At 38.6% G+C, this 16630-nt stretch overlaps 1 protein-coding gene across 1 annotated transcript; it reads right to left on the bottom strand.

Annotated features, from left to right (window-relative positions):
- Positions 1-1410: 1410 nt before the first annotated feature.
- On the bottom strand, positions 1411-4778 carry LOC137722025 (uncharacterized). The gene is made up of 3 exons (XM_068461029.1): positions 4188-4778; positions 3197-3364; positions 1411-3102 (listed from the first exon to the last, which is right to left on the bottom strand). The coding sequence occupies exons 1-3, from the start codon at positions 4776-4778 to the stop codon at positions 1411-1413; spliced, it is 2451 nt and encodes an 816-aa protein (XP_068317130.1).
- Positions 4779-16630: the final 11852 nt, after the last annotated feature.

Here is a 16630-nt window from a genome sequence, read left to right as displayed (position 1 = left end):
TTATGCATCATTGCATGCATTAGTAGTGGCATGCATACACATATGCATATTGGGTGCTGTGGACGCACAGGTAAGTGCCAGGTAAGTGGTATTCATATTTACATACAGCAGTAGTTTGAGATGCTTAGAGAGCTCATAACCTGCACCCCCGGTGTTAGTGCTCCCGCCCAGTGTAGGGCACAGTCCTTCACGTGATGTTCACCTCCCGCACCACACGCTCAGCTTGGATCCAAGTTAGGTGCACAGTCTTGTCGTACAGACCACATTAAGTGGTTCCGACTCGTAGGTGACCCGCGATTATTCGCACAGCCTTCACGTGATCGTAGCACTAGAGCGTACATATATATTACACCCAGGCCTGTCGTACAGACCACTTTAGGTGGTTCCGACTCGTGGGCAGGTTCAGTTGTTGAGTTGAGATTTGAGCTCTATATGCAGCCGTACAGGTCACGTTAGGTGACTCCGGCTGCCAGTTGTTGTGCTATTGATGTGATTCATACCTGAGCACTTGCATTCATTATGAGGTTCTGACATGGCATATTCTTGAGCATGATTGGCATACCCTTGAGCATGGTTGGCATATCTATACATACGTATATATGTTTATTTTCTGGGAAGTATACAGGTTTTACGGCGAGGGGTTAGAATGTATTTTTGATAAATGGTTTTCAATGAGCTTTGTTTTTGCCCACTCACGCTTTTGTTTTGCGCCCCTCCAGGTTCTAGTTGATTAGCAGTTTCGGTGGTATTCCCAGAGGATTCTCCCGGCTTTTCTGACATATACTCACCAGCGTAGGGTCACCTTCGGGTGTACTTTTGTCCCAACTTTCTTTTGGACTGCTGTAGACCTGCTCTGAAATTGTCTTTCACTTACGCTAGCACTTGTTTAGTACTTTGTATGCTAGTTGTTAAATTATTCGTACTTTTATATTATTACTTTATTGGCTTCTACACGTGCACATGGCTACGTCACCTTCGTGTGACGGCCAGCACGCTCCGATCACGGTCGGGGTGTGTCACACAGTGCCCATGAAAGTATGTGTAAACTATCCATATCCATAATGCTCATAAAAAAATGGATAAAAACGTAACTAAATTGATCTCCTGGAAAATGGGTACATTGTACAACGAAAAATTAATGATACAATTATTCATAACAAAGAAAAACTAATCTGACTTAAACTACCGATCGTTGATGGAGAAAGAGAAACACATTGCATGAGCCAACTAAACTATGCCCATATCTGCCATTGTTGATGGCATTTAAATTTGCTGAACTTTGAACTTAGTGGGAAAGCATGTATATTAGAAGTTGGAAGCAAGATCCTTTCAATAATTAAAAACCCTCTGACTAATAATTAAACTTGGTAGGAAGTCTTAATGTTTTAGGGTATTAAAGTATGTGAGTATTCATACTATTACATGGCTTGAAGGGTGTTCCAATTTGATAAGTTCTTGAAAATCTTTCTCCATCTCTTTTACTTCCCCCAGGCCCAGCAGACTACTGATGCAAAACCCTAATCCACCCAAACAAACAGTTACTTGCCCTCTAAGCTTCTGACGATCCTCTATTAATCCAGTCATGGTGGCAATTTTGTCGGATAATTCATTGGAATTTTGAAGAAAAGAATCTACAAGGCATTCAGTCTCTTCCTTCTCTGAATCCAAAACCCTAGAACCATTTTCTCTTGCTGATAATGTTCCCGACTCAATGTCATGTTTGCCATGGACTGCAAGAGACTTATTGGAAGCCAGCTCTTGGAGGCATTGCAGAGAATTCCCAATTTTTTTCTTGAAAATCTCCAAATCTTTCTCGATGCCCTTCATGGGTTCTCGGAGTTCTTCCAAATCAAGTTCGGAGCGCTGTAACACGAATGAGAGAGATTCTATTATGTTGGACATGATAATGGAAAGATTCCCCGTGTCAGATAAAGATCTCAGGAGCTTGCCATAACAGGCACCATTGAAAGGGATGAACCAGAAATTAGGCTCCAGCTGAGCTTCTTCAATGAACTTCTCTAACTTGTTTACGTGGGATTTCAACTTGTTCTGCTTCTGTCTCAACTTTGGACCCACTGAAGCGATTTCGTTGTCGAAAAGAACTAAATCTTTGATACATTCTTGAAGGGATCCCAGCCCAAGTGAAAGTTCGAGTTTTGCCAGAGTTGCTGCTCTTGCAGGGGATGTGAGAATCTCTACGGTGATGAAACAGATCAATCCAATGACAACCTCTGTGATTCTAGCGATCGCAAAATCGAGTGGAGGGCCATAATGTCTCCTGCCGAGTATTAGTAGTGCCCCTACAGCTGCTGATATTCCTCCAGCTTGGCCATACATCCTGCTGTGCCTCAGAAAACTTGTCAAAACTAACCAAGGTAGAAGAGGTAAGAAACTCAAGTCCTTAACTTTCTTCAATATGAAGCAACACAAGATCCCATAGATTGACCCCATTGCCGTAGATTGCGCTCGAGCATTTGTGAGAGTGAATGTTGCTTGTCTTCCCCTGACAAAACTTATTGCAATTGTGAGTCCTGCCCAATATGCTTCTCTCTTGTTAAACAGGAAACCCAGCTGCACTGCAAGGCCTAATGAAAGTGAACACTTAACTGCAAATCGTAGACTTGTTTTGCTTGGTATAATGCACAAAAGTCTACAGCTCCATTTGGTACAATAATTGCTTTGATTTTGTGAACTGCTTGAGCTTTCGATGCCAGAGCACTCATGCTTGCATTCTTCAACAGCCTCGGTATTTTCTTGGAGAATTTTCAGACAACCAATGAAAAAGAAGGCCAATAAATCCTCACGAGAAATGGTTTCAAGGGACCAGAAGGCCTCATCCAAAGATCTTTCCGTTTTCTTTTTTGTGTAGAAAGGTGCAAAGTGCTCAAGTTGCTCAAGCTTGTCATGTATTCGCTTTTTCATGTCGAGTAAAGCGTCCGTTTGCAGTTTCTTAATCATGGCAACAGGAAAGGAAGGGCATGAAGTTGCAGCTATTGCAATCCCTCTTAAGGGTATTTCAACTTCCTGCAATTTTTCTTGAACAGAGAAGCGACTACGGTTGAGGATATTTCTGATTGTTGGTCTCTCCCACAGTAAGGCTTCCTGTCCAAAAGAAAACCACATTGGTTAAAATCACAATGTAAGCAGCGAAAACCCCAGCAGAGGATCCAAACTCTTGTTCAGAAGGTAGTTTTACCTGTTTATGTTCGATACTTCGAAGGAGCTTTTCTCCTGCTTCAGCCAAGGGCTTGGCCTGTAAAATAAAGTCAAGTGCAGCAGAGCTGTCTTGAGACAAGATTGCGTCTAAGTACAAGTCAAACCTTTTCGTAGCAATCTCGGCATATTTTTGGCACATTTGTCTCACCTGTAAATGTTACAAGCATTGCCGTTAGGCTCATCGTGACATGCTCGGGATTTTGGGGGGTTACAAGAAATAAAACAACTTGAAGGTAATATATCGCTCAATTTGCGTATTTATTCTTTGCAAACATCATATACCGATTTCAAGTAGAAATTTTAGTAAAACTAATGTTGAAATCTCGAATTTGAACGGTGTAAGTTGCTAGAAAAAGAATGGAATTACTTGGTGGATGTGAAGTTGAAGATGAAGCCATGAAGGAATATAGAATAGATTGATTTTCAGGCAGTTCAAAGAATATTAGGATATATTCCTCCACTGACCCTTCTTTTTTGGGTGTTTTTTCAATTTTTTTTAAATTAAAATAGAGGATTAGGCGATCTGTTTTTTTCTGAGGAAAATATTATTTTTACTTAAACTTCCCAATTTTTAACTAAATTTTAACTCAGTTCATTTAGAAGTTTTGTTATAAGTTTGTATCTTATCATTTTCTTACCTCATGAATGCCTTTTATAACCAAAACAAGAAAACAAAAAAAAAAAACCAAAAGATTATAGGGACACATGAGTTGAATCATTGTGAACTTTTAAGAATACGAGATTCTAAACTACTCTAATATACGACAAAGGAGTTTCGAACTTACATGCAAGGACGCACTGGCCTAACCTATGTGAAGTTTGAACTGTGATAACTTTGTCGACAAAAAAACTGTGAAAACTTTGCACTCATCGTTTACAAGAATTTTAGGATCCATACAAAATGATGCAGACATATGGAAGACAAACAACAAATGTTATAAATGTATACATATAGTTAGATGTATAAATACCTCGTCGTAGGCAAGGTAGGGAGACAACACAGCCGCCAGAGATGCCTTCTGATAGAAAAACAAGTTGGGAAACAACATAGCCCCAACACATGCCGAGGCTCCAAGCATAGTACTCAACGACACCTGAATCGGGTGCATAAGTACCAACTCATCAGCTTCTGCACAATGAATGGCAGTGCCTACATACACAATCACAATCTGCCCGAACGCAATCCTCTTTGACATCAAGTTGGTTGCTCCCGGCAGTGCCACAACAAAAGCGCACAAAGCCACTGCAAGGGATGATACAAAGTAACTGAAGTGCGCCGGCCTTATTAGCCGGAGGCTCAGGATTGAAAGGATCAACACCTGAATACAAGCGTAAAGCGCATGCCAGAAGCCTCTCAGTGCCTCCCCCAGCGTCGCTTCTGAGACGATGAGGATTGTGGTGAGGTAAGAGTATGCAGGGTAGGCTACTAAACGCCTGAGAGGCTGTGGACCATAGAGGGTGGTGGTGTAGACTATGGTGCAGGCTAAGATGGTTCGAAACGCTGCTCGTAGCGTCAGGCACCAAACGGCATAGGTCCAGCCCATCCTGGTGGCCGGAACCATTATCCAAAGTGTTGTGAGCCTCCAAGTTCCAAGGGCCAGCTACTAACAAGGCTAAGGTGGTGGGTTCATAGGAAGATTTTTAATTCTTCAAACTTAAAAATACTAATTGTTTGAGCTATTTTTTTTTATTTTTAATTGTTATAACCTACTCAATATATACACATTGCTGCACTTGTTACACTGGCTGCACTTTATTTTCATACTTGGCATGCTTACCACGTGGAATCACTCCTATTCCCAAAAGTCAGCAGCCATTTACTATTTTTCATATTTTTCATCTCCCTTGTTGGTGCTAGTTCTTTTACTTTTTCTTTGCCGCCGCACCAGCTTGCAACCTCCTTCGTCCTTCAATCATTATGGCTCTTCGAAATTCAAAATTTTCAAACACAAATACCTCTTTAACTCGCCCATCCAAACCGAAAACTAATTGTGTTGGGTGAGTCGGAGTAACAAATTGTTCAATCGGTGATGAGTAACAATGCTTGGAGAAGGAAACAATTTTGATGAAGTATCATATTTGTTTGATTTTTTTAGTTATTTTTATTTTCGATAGAACATAGTTGGATTTCTAATACAAAAAGAGTTGGATTTCAAATAAAAAAAGATTTGGATTTGTTAAGTGAGGTTAAGTGGATGGCCAATTGCCAAACTTGTTTACAAAAAATATACAAAATTGGTTATACTAAAAATTATACAAAACTGATTTAAAATATATTTAAAGCTAATTTTGCAAAAATAGTCAACGAGAGGTTGGACTGATGGCATGTATGTAGTTTTATTGAAAATATACAAACTAATTCTACTAAAACTATACAAAAAGATTCTACTAAAAAAGTATACAAAACTGATTTTACATGAATTTGAAACTGATTCTGCAAAAATGGTTAAAGACGAGTTGAACTGATTCTTTATAAAATGGTCGAAGACAGGTTGAATTGATTATGCAAAAAAAATAATCGAAGACGGGTTGAATTGATTTTGCAAAAAAGAAATGGTCGAACGGGTTGAATTGATTTTGCAAAAGTGGTCGAGGACGGGTTGAAGTGATTCTGCAAAAATGGTCGAGAATGGGTTGAAGTGATTTTGCCAAAATGGTCGAGGACGGGTTAAAGTGATTTTGCAAAAATGGTTGAGAACGAGTTGAATTGATTTTGCAAAATTGGTCGAGGACGGGTTGAAGTGATTCTGATTCTACAAAAATGGTCGAAGACGGTTTGAATTGATTTTGCAAAAATAGTTGAAGAGGGTTGAAGTGATTCTACAAAATTGGTCGAGGAAGTGTTGAAGTGATTATGCAAAAATGGTCGAGGACGGATTGAACTAATTCTGCAAAAATGGTCGAAAACATGTAGAAGTGATTATACAAAAATAGTCGAAGATGGGTTGAATTAATTCTACAAAAATGGGTTGAATTGATTCAAGTAATAAATGATACAAACTGGTTCTCCATATAGGTTCAAAACTGATTATGCAGAAATAGTCGAGGATAGGTTGAGTTTTATTAATAGCCCTAAAGCCTTAGGGGTATGACTGGTATTTTAAACATTGTTTCCATGTTTTTGGGCTGGGCTTTAATTATTTTTATGTTTTTGTCTCTCATTGACATATTTAAAAACTAGTGGAGTTACTTAAAATATAATGAAAGTTTTTGTCTCTATATATATAACTCCCTTGATTAAACATTCTCCTACAATTTTGGTGCCATGTGTATTTTGATTAACCCATTGTAATGTACCTAAATTACATATTTTGCCATAGCTTTTAACATATCAGTTTCCCGTATCCAGTTTCTTCACGCCAAAGGATAGAAGGTTCCTTGATTCTTGCTAACTAATGCCTCAGAGTTTTAATCCGAGAAGAATACTGATTGTTGAATATCAGAAGGGTTTCAATTTAAGGATAATGTTTTTTTTTTCTCTAGTGAATTCTATTTTCCAACGGCACTTTCTTCCTTCCTATGAACATACCATAAGTTTCAGAAGCCTTCTTTCCTTACCAAGGTTGACATTGGTATTCAGGTTCCAGTTATTGATTTTTATTCAAATTATCAGTTGGGTGCATTCATTTTTTATTGTTTTTTGAAGTCAAAGGTTTTGATCTTTTGTGTGTTGGCTATGATTGGTACATTCGTTAGCGTGCTACTACATCTCTTCTTGTAGTATGCTTGAACATGAATATGATATGTTGTTTGGTTTTGATAGTCTTTTGAATTCAAAGGTTTTGATCCCAATTTTTACTTGGTAAACATGTTCGTAGTTTGACACCTAGCTTTTGGTACGTTTGGAGCCTATAATTTATGATTCGTGTAGTGTGCTATATATATGATTCGTGTGGCCATCTTGGTAAACATCTTCTTGTAGTGATATATATGATTTGTGTGGACATCTTGCAGCCTAGAATATATATATATATATATATATATATATATTGGTACAAATTATTTGACTAAAAATGTTTTAGGTACATCATGGCGGTACTAATGGCTAAGAATGGGAGCATGAACTACTAATCTAATCTTCTACACTTTGCTAGTTTGTATGGTACAATTGAAGAATATGTTAAAGCTGGACACGATATTCATATGAAGACAACACCATTTTGGAGACTATACCGAGCATACAGAGATAAGCTTGTGACAACCAAGCACTTTAGTGCTTTGGACAATGATATCAAGATGATAATTGAACAATATGACAAAGACCAATGGTGCATTGTATTTGGTGACATCAAAGGGGTGGTGACAGCTAATGACATAATGACATTGCTGATATATTCGGCATTCCTAATGAAGGAAACAAAATTGGAATACACCAGTACGGCAGGAGAGAAAACAAAGAAAACAACATTCATGTCTAAATATTTATCAGATATGGTCGATCGTGTTACAAAGACTAGAATTGAGGCATCCATAAGAAATATAGTTGCCGAAAGATCAAATGAAGAGCGTGCAAACCTTACACGTTTAGTGTGCATTTATTTCTGTAACACACTCTTATTGTGCAATAGTTCTACTCAAATTTCATGGAAGCTTGTGGGTATATGTGAAAACTTGGATCAAATTCAAATATATAATTGGGCAGCAACGATTGCTGGGTGTTTGAACAAATCGCTTGTACATGCCAGTAAGCCACATTTGGTAACAGGACTTGTTCCGACTTTGTTGGTACGTTTTTCATAATGTGTTTTATTTTTTCTTTTGTTGAAAAGTGCTATAGTTGTTGATTCTGATGCATTATACTACTATTTATGTTTATAGTTTTGGTTTGGTGGAAAAACAAGATTACTTACCCCATCATTGGTTGAGAGAACAAACTACCTAACTTTGTAAGGTGGAGTTTATTCCAATTACACAAAACATTGATCAAAATGGACTTGAAAACCTTGGAGGTATGTTTATATATGTTAACTAATGATATTATGCTTTTTTGTCTAACTTTCTTTATTTCGTGCATTTTACTATGAAAATAAATGAACTGTTGTAAACTTTTTAGTTTAAGTGTGATTGTGTAAATCCTAGATTAGATTCGATTCTAGTTATTCTTTCCTATATGGACTTGTATTCCTTGGGGATGAAGGATTTCTTCTTTCCCTTATTACTATAAATAAAGGCACTACGTAGGGGAATAATATCATCCTCTACACATTCTTCTACATAACCCTACAAACACATATCTCTCTCCAATCTCTCTCTCTGCCGCCGGCCCCCTTCCTCTGTCAATTAAATATAGCCCACAACATGTTACCAGCATGCTCATACTACTGCGCTTAGGAATCTAACGTAAAAATTATTCGTCTTCAATCAGGGGAGTATTACGTTTCAATTGTTTTTAATTGATTAAATTTTGGTTTTATTGATTCATATACGTTTATCGATTCAATTTGAATTTTTTATGTTGAACGTGATATAAGCTATGGAGATGGAAAGCCAAAATTGAAGAAAAATTTTATGCACCAAACCAGTTCATCAATATCATCATGCAATCAACTTCTTTCAAAACAATGGTTTTTATCTCGATATTTTTGTAGCCTTGATAGCATGAACGTTCACCATAATGCATGACATAACTTTACGTTTTTCGAATTTTAGATTCTACGTAAATTGTATATGCATTATATCCATAATCGTTGAATTATATGAATTTGACATTGCCATGAATTGCATCAAATATCTACTCATGTATTAAATTATTTATATGAATATGCATTAAATTAATATGGAATTGAAAAATGTTAAAAAGAATTTTTTAGGGTTTCGTTGAAAACCCATCCATGTCGATGGGCTTCTTTTTCCCCCAAGCCGAGAACCCGAACCTGGAGCCATTGCTCCAGGACCAAACCCTAAACCCGACGCCCAGACGGTGTGGCCTCCCTTGAACCGTCGAGTAGCATGGCCTACAACCATGCCCAACCATCTCCATCTACTTCCCCAACGACCTGAAGTCATCATCGACGAGTCTTTGCTTGAAATTCAATTTTTTATTTTTTTTGAAATTAAAATAAAAAAATTCAAGGGTTTTACAACGTTGAGAGTTTTTCATTCTCCATTCAAATTTATGGGTTGTCGTTGAACCCATGGCCTTCGTAGTGATTTTTTGCACCATGACAGGACTGCCTAAAGCGGTGGCGCCGGTCTTCTTCTCCGGCGAGTTCACCCAGCTTGCATTAGGGTGTCTGGATCAAAAACCCAAGCCCAATTGGGCTTGGCCTATTTCTCAGCAAGTATCAGCCCTTTGGGCTTGGACACTTCCCTCGACCCACAAACGACACCAGCCCAATTAGGCTTTGGTGTCCCTCGTGTCCCCGTTGCAGTGGAACCCAACCTACACGGCTGTTGTGGACCCCATGCGCTGCTACACACCAGAACCCAGCTTTTCTGGTGCATCCGTGCCCACCGCACACGATTAGCCCTATTACCCATGCCTTACTCCAGCCCAATTTTTGGGCCTGGACCAATCAATCAGATTTGCTCAACCCACTCATGGGTTTATGGTCCTTGTTTTTGGACCTCGAGTTTAACTGTTTATTTTTTTTTAGGCAAGTTGGGTTTTATATTTTTTCACCCACCCTTTAAATTTGGCCTGAAGTCCAAATAATTAATTCAATTATAATTCTAGACCTGAAGTTCTATTTGCATATTTTCTTGTTAGATATTTATGTATATATATGCATTTGTTTGTAGGTACTATGAACCTGAAGTTCATAAATTTTTCTCGACAAAATTAATTGAATGGATTTAAGTTTTCAAACTTTTATGCATGTGACCGATTCAAATTAATTTTTATTCTACGTATGACTAGTGGGAAAGTTAGTTGTTTGGCAAATAGTGCAACCACACACATCATTTTGCGTGAACGCATCTATTTCACTAACTTCATACCTAAGAATGCACCTCTGACAACCCTCTCAGGTTTATCCAACCTGATCAAAGGATACGGAAAGGCCCGTATAATGTTGTCCAATGGAACTATTTTAACCATTCAAGAGGCACTTTATTCTCTACATTCCGAAAGAACGTTGTTGAGCATTAAAGATATTCAAAACAATAATTACCATGCTGAAACCTATATAGAAAATGGAGTTGAATTTATGTGCATACCTTCCTACGAATATGCCCAAAAACGTATTCTATAGAAGATAGAGCGTATCCCGAGTGGTCTGTATACTATGACCATATGCCCTATTGAAAGCCATTATGTGGCCGGCCTTACCTCTAGGGATCGCGCACGAAATTACACTTTGGCATAATCGTTTGAGATAACCTGGATGAACATTGATGCGCTGTATCCTCAAATCTTCACACGAGCATCCATTAACCCGAAGTTTAGGTTCAATTCAAGGAATCGCATGCCAAACCTGCTCCATGGGAAAGTTTATTATTAAGCCTTCTTATGACAAGATTTCCTCGAATCCTCCTATTTTTCTACAAACGATTCAGGGGGACATTTGTGGACCGATTCACCCTCAATGCGAACCATTTAGATATTTTATGGTTTTGGTTAATGCCTCCACACATTGGTTACACTTCTGCTTGTTGTCCACAAGGAACGTTGCATTCTCCAAACTGTTGGCTCAGGTTATCAAGCTCAGGGCTCACTACCATGATTATACGATTAAATATACTCGATTGGATAATGCTGGAGAATTCACGTCTAAAACTTTTGATGATTATTGCATGTCGGTTGGGGTTGAAGTTGAACATCATGTACCCCATGTTCACACCTAGAATGGTCTGGCTAAGGCATTCATTAAGCGCTTATAAATGATTGCTCGATCATTGGTCATACGTACCAAGCTCCTGATCGCTGCTTAGGGCCATGCAATATTGCACATAGCCATATTGGTCCGCCTGAGGCCTGTTGTAACCCAACCATATAGAGTTCTTCAGTTGCTTACCGAATACGAACCTAACATACTGCATCTGCGTGTTTTTGGTTGTGCGATCTATGTGCCAATTTCGCCGCCCTTACGTACAAAAATGAGGCCTCAGTAAATGATGGGAATCTATGTTGGATATAATTCTCCTTCAATTATTCGTTACTTAGAACCTTTGACAGGCGATCTGTTTATCGCTCATTTCGCGGATTGTCACTTCTATGAGATAGTCTTCCCATCGTTAAGGGGAGATAAGAACTTCAACGTTCCCAATGAACGACACAAATTATCGTGGACGACTCCTACTTTGTCTCTTTTAGATCCCCGCATTGCTCAATCTGAAACTAAAGTGCAACGCATATTAAATCTTCAGAGCATGTCAAATGCTTCCACCGATCTAGTACAAGTGACAACATCACATATTCCAGCTGTGAATGTGCTTGCAAAGATGGATATACCAAATGTACGACGGACTTCCTTCCTGGAGGCCCGGGACGCCATTTTGGCCAATCCACATACATTAGCAGCTAGCTAATCATCTGCCCCTACACAAAAGCGTGACAGACCTCTATGTTTAAATGATTCACACCCCAAAAGAGGAAACCCATGACAGAGACACCAAAAAAGCCTACTGTGAATCCGATTGTCGCTTACTCATTCTGTCCAACTCATAAGGAAATTCTAGATCACAGAAGCGTCCTTAAAAAGACAAATCCATCTCTTGAGAATCGTGAGATTTCGGTTTATTATGCTAACTTAGATGATGTGTGGTGTAGAAATGAGATGATTATTAACGATGCATTAGCATATGCAGTAGCTACTGAGATCATGTTGAGTGATAACATTGAACCTCGTTCCGTTGATGAATGCCAACGTATAACTGATTAGTCAAACTGGAAACAAGCAATGCAAGTCGAACTCGATTCGTTTGCAAAAGGTAAGGTGTTTAAACCTGTAGCTCCTACTCTTCCATATGTGAAGCCCATTGGCTAGAAATGGGTTTTCATTCAGAAGCGTAATGAAAGAACGAACTTATGGATTACAAAGCTCATCTTGTTGGGCAAGGCTTCTTACAACACCTTGGGATTGACTATGACGAAACTTATTCACCCGTTTTGGATGTGATTACTTTTCGCTACCTTATTAGTTTGGTAGTTTCCGAAAAACTAAGTATGCAGCTGATGGACGTAGCAACTGCGTATCTCTATGGGGATCTTAATACGGATATGAGAGTTCCCAAAGGACTTACATTGACTAGATCAAATATTTCTAAACCCCGGAACATGCTCTCAATTCAGTTGAAGCGTTCACTCTACAAATTAAAGTAGTCCGGAAAAATGTGGTATAACCGTCTGAGTGAGTATTTGACTAGTCAGGGATATGTGAACAACGAACTATGCCCTTGTGTGTTCATTAAGAAGTCACATTCTGGTTTTGCGATAGTTGCAGTATATGTCGATGACATGAACCTTATCAGAACTCTTGAAGAGCTCACTAGAACTTATGCGCACCTGAAGTCGGAATTTGAGATAAAAGATCTAGGAAAAACTCAATATTCTCTCAGTCTTGAGATAGAGCACGGTTTGGATGGAATCTTAGTACCTCAATCGAACTACATCCAGAAGGTGTTGTGCTACTTTAATGAGGATAAACAGAAGCCTTCGAGTACTCATATGGTTGTTCGATCGCTAGATGCAAAACGAGATCCATTCCATCTGAATGAGGATGATGAAGAGATTTTGGAGCCTGAAGTTCCTTATCTAAGTACAAAAGGCACTTTATTATACTTAGCTCAATGCACTAGACCCGACATCTCATTTACTATTAATCTTTTGGCAAGATACAGTAATGCACCAACACGCAAACATTGGACTGGCGTTAAAGACATTTTTCGTTACCTTAAGGGTACTATGGATTTGGGCTTGTTCTATCCCTACGGATCCTCGAGTGATGCTGCACCCCCTTAACTCGAGTCAATTCTTGCCTTGTTGGTTATGCCGATGCAGGATACTTATCTAATCCACACAAGGCATGCTCTTAAATGGGTTATGTCTTTACTGTTTGAGGCACCGCAATTTCTTAGAGGTCAACTAAACAGACCTTAGTTGCCACTTCGTCTAACCATGTTGAAATTCTTGCCTTACACAAAGCAACTCGAAAATGCTTTTGGTTTAGCACAGTTGTGGGCCATATTTAAAGCTCCTGCGATCTTTACCCCGTCGTTGATGTCTCAACGACGATCAATGAAGATAACATAGCATGCATCAAACAACTCAAGAAGGGTTACATCAAAGGAAACAACACCAAGCGCATTGGGCCGAAGTTCTTCTTCTCACATCAACAACAAGAACATCAGAATATTGAAGTCACGCAAATTCGTTCACAAGACAATCTGGCAGACCTCTTCACCAAATCACTGCCGGTGATGTTTCAAAAGCTTGTTCATGGAATTGGTATGCGTAAACTTTCTAAATTGTAACATTGCTAGTTTTCTTTGAATTATGTCAAACTCAGGGGGAGTATCCTAAATTATACTTGCTTGATCTTAATGTACTCTTTTTCCCTACAATTAGGAGCACTTTTTCCACTGGTTTTTGCTACCTAACTAGGTTTTAACGAGGCACCCACCTTGGGTTGATCATATCCTTGATAATGTCCCGTAAACGTTTCATTTGACTTTGCATTTCTCACGCATTTTTCCTTAGACTATGGATTTTGTCCCTACTCGGGTTTTTGCCATAGCCATAGGTTTTTTGTGAGACTTACTTCCTTATGAAAGTTCCTACCTCATTGAGAATAGGGCGTTCCCAAAATCAGTACCAACGAGTTGACTTCCTCAACATGATGCCGAATCTACTTGAGTATTTACACACTCAAGCGGGAGTGTAGTAAACTTTCTAGTTTAAGTGTGATTGTGTAAATCCTAGATTAGATTTGATTCTAGTTATTCTTTCCTATATGGACTTGTATTACTTGGGGATGAAGGATTTCTTCTCTCCCTTATTACTATAAATAAAAGTACTATGTAGGGGGGAATAACATCATCCTCTACACATTCTTCTACACAACCCTACAAACACATATCTCTCTCCAACATATCTCTCTCCGACCCCTTCCCCTATCAGTTAAATATAGGCCACAACATGAACTAGCACATGTTATCATTGACATATTTTTTTGAATGCCACCCATAGTCTAACACAGTATTTCTGTTACATTCCATGACTTCAGGTTGACAAACTCTACCGTTCCATGAAATCTGCACTGCCAATGATTGTTTAGCTTCATACACAAGGAGTTTACTATTGAGTATATCTTTATAAAGTTTCATTCTTGTTTATGAGTTTCTTTGATTTATATTTTTATTTCATTGAAACCTGTGTGGTTGGGGTTTCGATGGTGATGTAGGCCTATGATGAAGATGATGCATTGCTTGAAACACAAGTAGAATTTTAAGCAGATGATCCTATTAAGGAAGATGAAGTGGCTAAAGATTTCAGAATTGTAGTTGTTGCACATTCGAACGTACCTGTTTCACCTATAGAACCTATATTACGTACGTCTACGTCCAAATCAACAGAAAACAACATTAAAAAGAAAATGTGTAGTGTGAAGACAATAAGTGATCAATTTGAAGCACCTACAAGGGATATACTTCCAAGTCAATTCAAATTCCCACTGAAAATATTTGGAGAGGCATAGTCTAATGACATGGATGGAAAGGAGAACATAGATCAACTTCGTGCTGAAAAAAGAAATTCTAAAGAAGGAGTTGGATGCGATGAATGTTAGGTGTGAATAAGTTGAAGTAGAAGCTATTCTGTTGAGTGAGGCACTGGCTGCAACTGAAACTGAATTGGAGGAAGCTCGTAAACAAATCAATGTCTTACTTGAAGAGGCCGATAAAAAAAAACAACTGTCTCCAAAAATAGCATCCATAATCAAAGGAGTGAAAAGAAGACAGGTGCGAAAGGTACTTAGAAAAGCGGAATTCGAATTTGCAAATACAACAAAAGGATCCAGCAAAAAATAAAAGAAAAATGTGGAACACAAGATTTTGGTGTTGTTGAATCAATGGTGAAGGTTGGTGACGTACCTTATGAAAATGCAGAGAAAGGAAAGAAGATGAAACCAATTGGATGTCGGTCGCCTTATGATCCAATTAGAAAAGAGATAGACTGTGATACTTACGTTTTGAAGAAGGTTGCAAGAAATGTCGTGAGAAAAACATTGTTCTGTCTAAAACATTTGTCGGTCCCATCTTTGATAAAGATGACTACGAACGCATTCAAAACTTCTTAAATAGCGATTATTCAGGTAAGTAATCATTTTTACACCATTGTATTAGCATATTATAGTACTGGTACATTTAAGCTATTTAACTGGAGCATTGTAATTAATGTGTTTGTATTAGTGCACCATATATAACAGGATAGCATTATGGTCAGGAAAGACAGCTCAAATAATGCAAGAAGATGTAGAGTTTCTAATCACGGACAAGGGAATCACAGGGCAGGTAATTAATGGGTCATTTGCAGGTATAAAGATTGGAGAAGTAATAATATATGTAAGTGCTATCTGGTACCGTTTGGTATGTGGGACGAGATGGAACAAAGTGGGACAAGACGTTCCGTCCCACGTTTGGTGTGCCTAAAATGGGTGGAACGAGCTGTTCCACGGGACGAGTTTTAGGTGAATTTTCGTTCCACCTCAACCCCCTGGAACGACTCGTTCCACATCCGTGGAACACAAAATTATAACCTCTCCGTCTCCTTCTTCTTCCTCCTTGTTTCCATCCGAGGGCATCTTTGCTCCCGTTCCGTTCCGTTCCGTCCTGTCCCGTCCCGTCCCGTCCCGTCCCATTCCGTTCCGTCCCGTCCCGTCTACATACCAAACGATACCTCTAGGAGAAGTAATAAGTACTTGCAGACCATAGATGTGTACACGGAAGTGCTATCTATGAGGCTAGCAAGTGATAAGAAATTGAAACATAAGTCATACTTTATGACAATTCTTGTCTCGGTACTTATTGAAAAGATATTCGCATGTTTGGGTTTATTATTTTTCATATATTTGCAGATTTTTTAAATTTACCTATTGAATGTTTTAACTAGTATGTTATGTCTTCAACATGATAATGTCAAATAGGAATACCACAAGATGAATGACATTTCAAAACTTCAAAAGGTTCTTTACAATCCTTTGTTGACCGAGTTTGGCAAGTATGATCTTTTTTTTTTTTTTCCCTTGAGGCATGATGAGGAATATCACTTTACTTATCATTGACAAGCCTAACATGACGTGACGCACTATGATCCAAACCTACCAAGAAGTGGAATTTCTCATAATCCATGCTATTATGAATATGCAGAAAAAATGTTGATCATTCTACACCCTTGTGGGTGTGTTGAAAAATATTGTTGGTTCTGACAATTTTATACATGATTCTTGTATGTGATGACAGATGGAAGATATAATGA

This window comes from Pyrus communis, chromosome 17 (genome assembly GCF_963583255.1).
Source record: "Pyrus communis chromosome 17, drPyrComm1.1, whole genome shotgun sequence".
Lineage (NCBI taxonomy): Eukaryota > Viridiplantae > Streptophyta > Magnoliopsida > Rosales > Rosaceae > Pyrus > Pyrus communis.
Note: the sequence above shows the minus strand (reverse complement) of the source record. Positions and strands in the feature narration are given on the sequence as shown.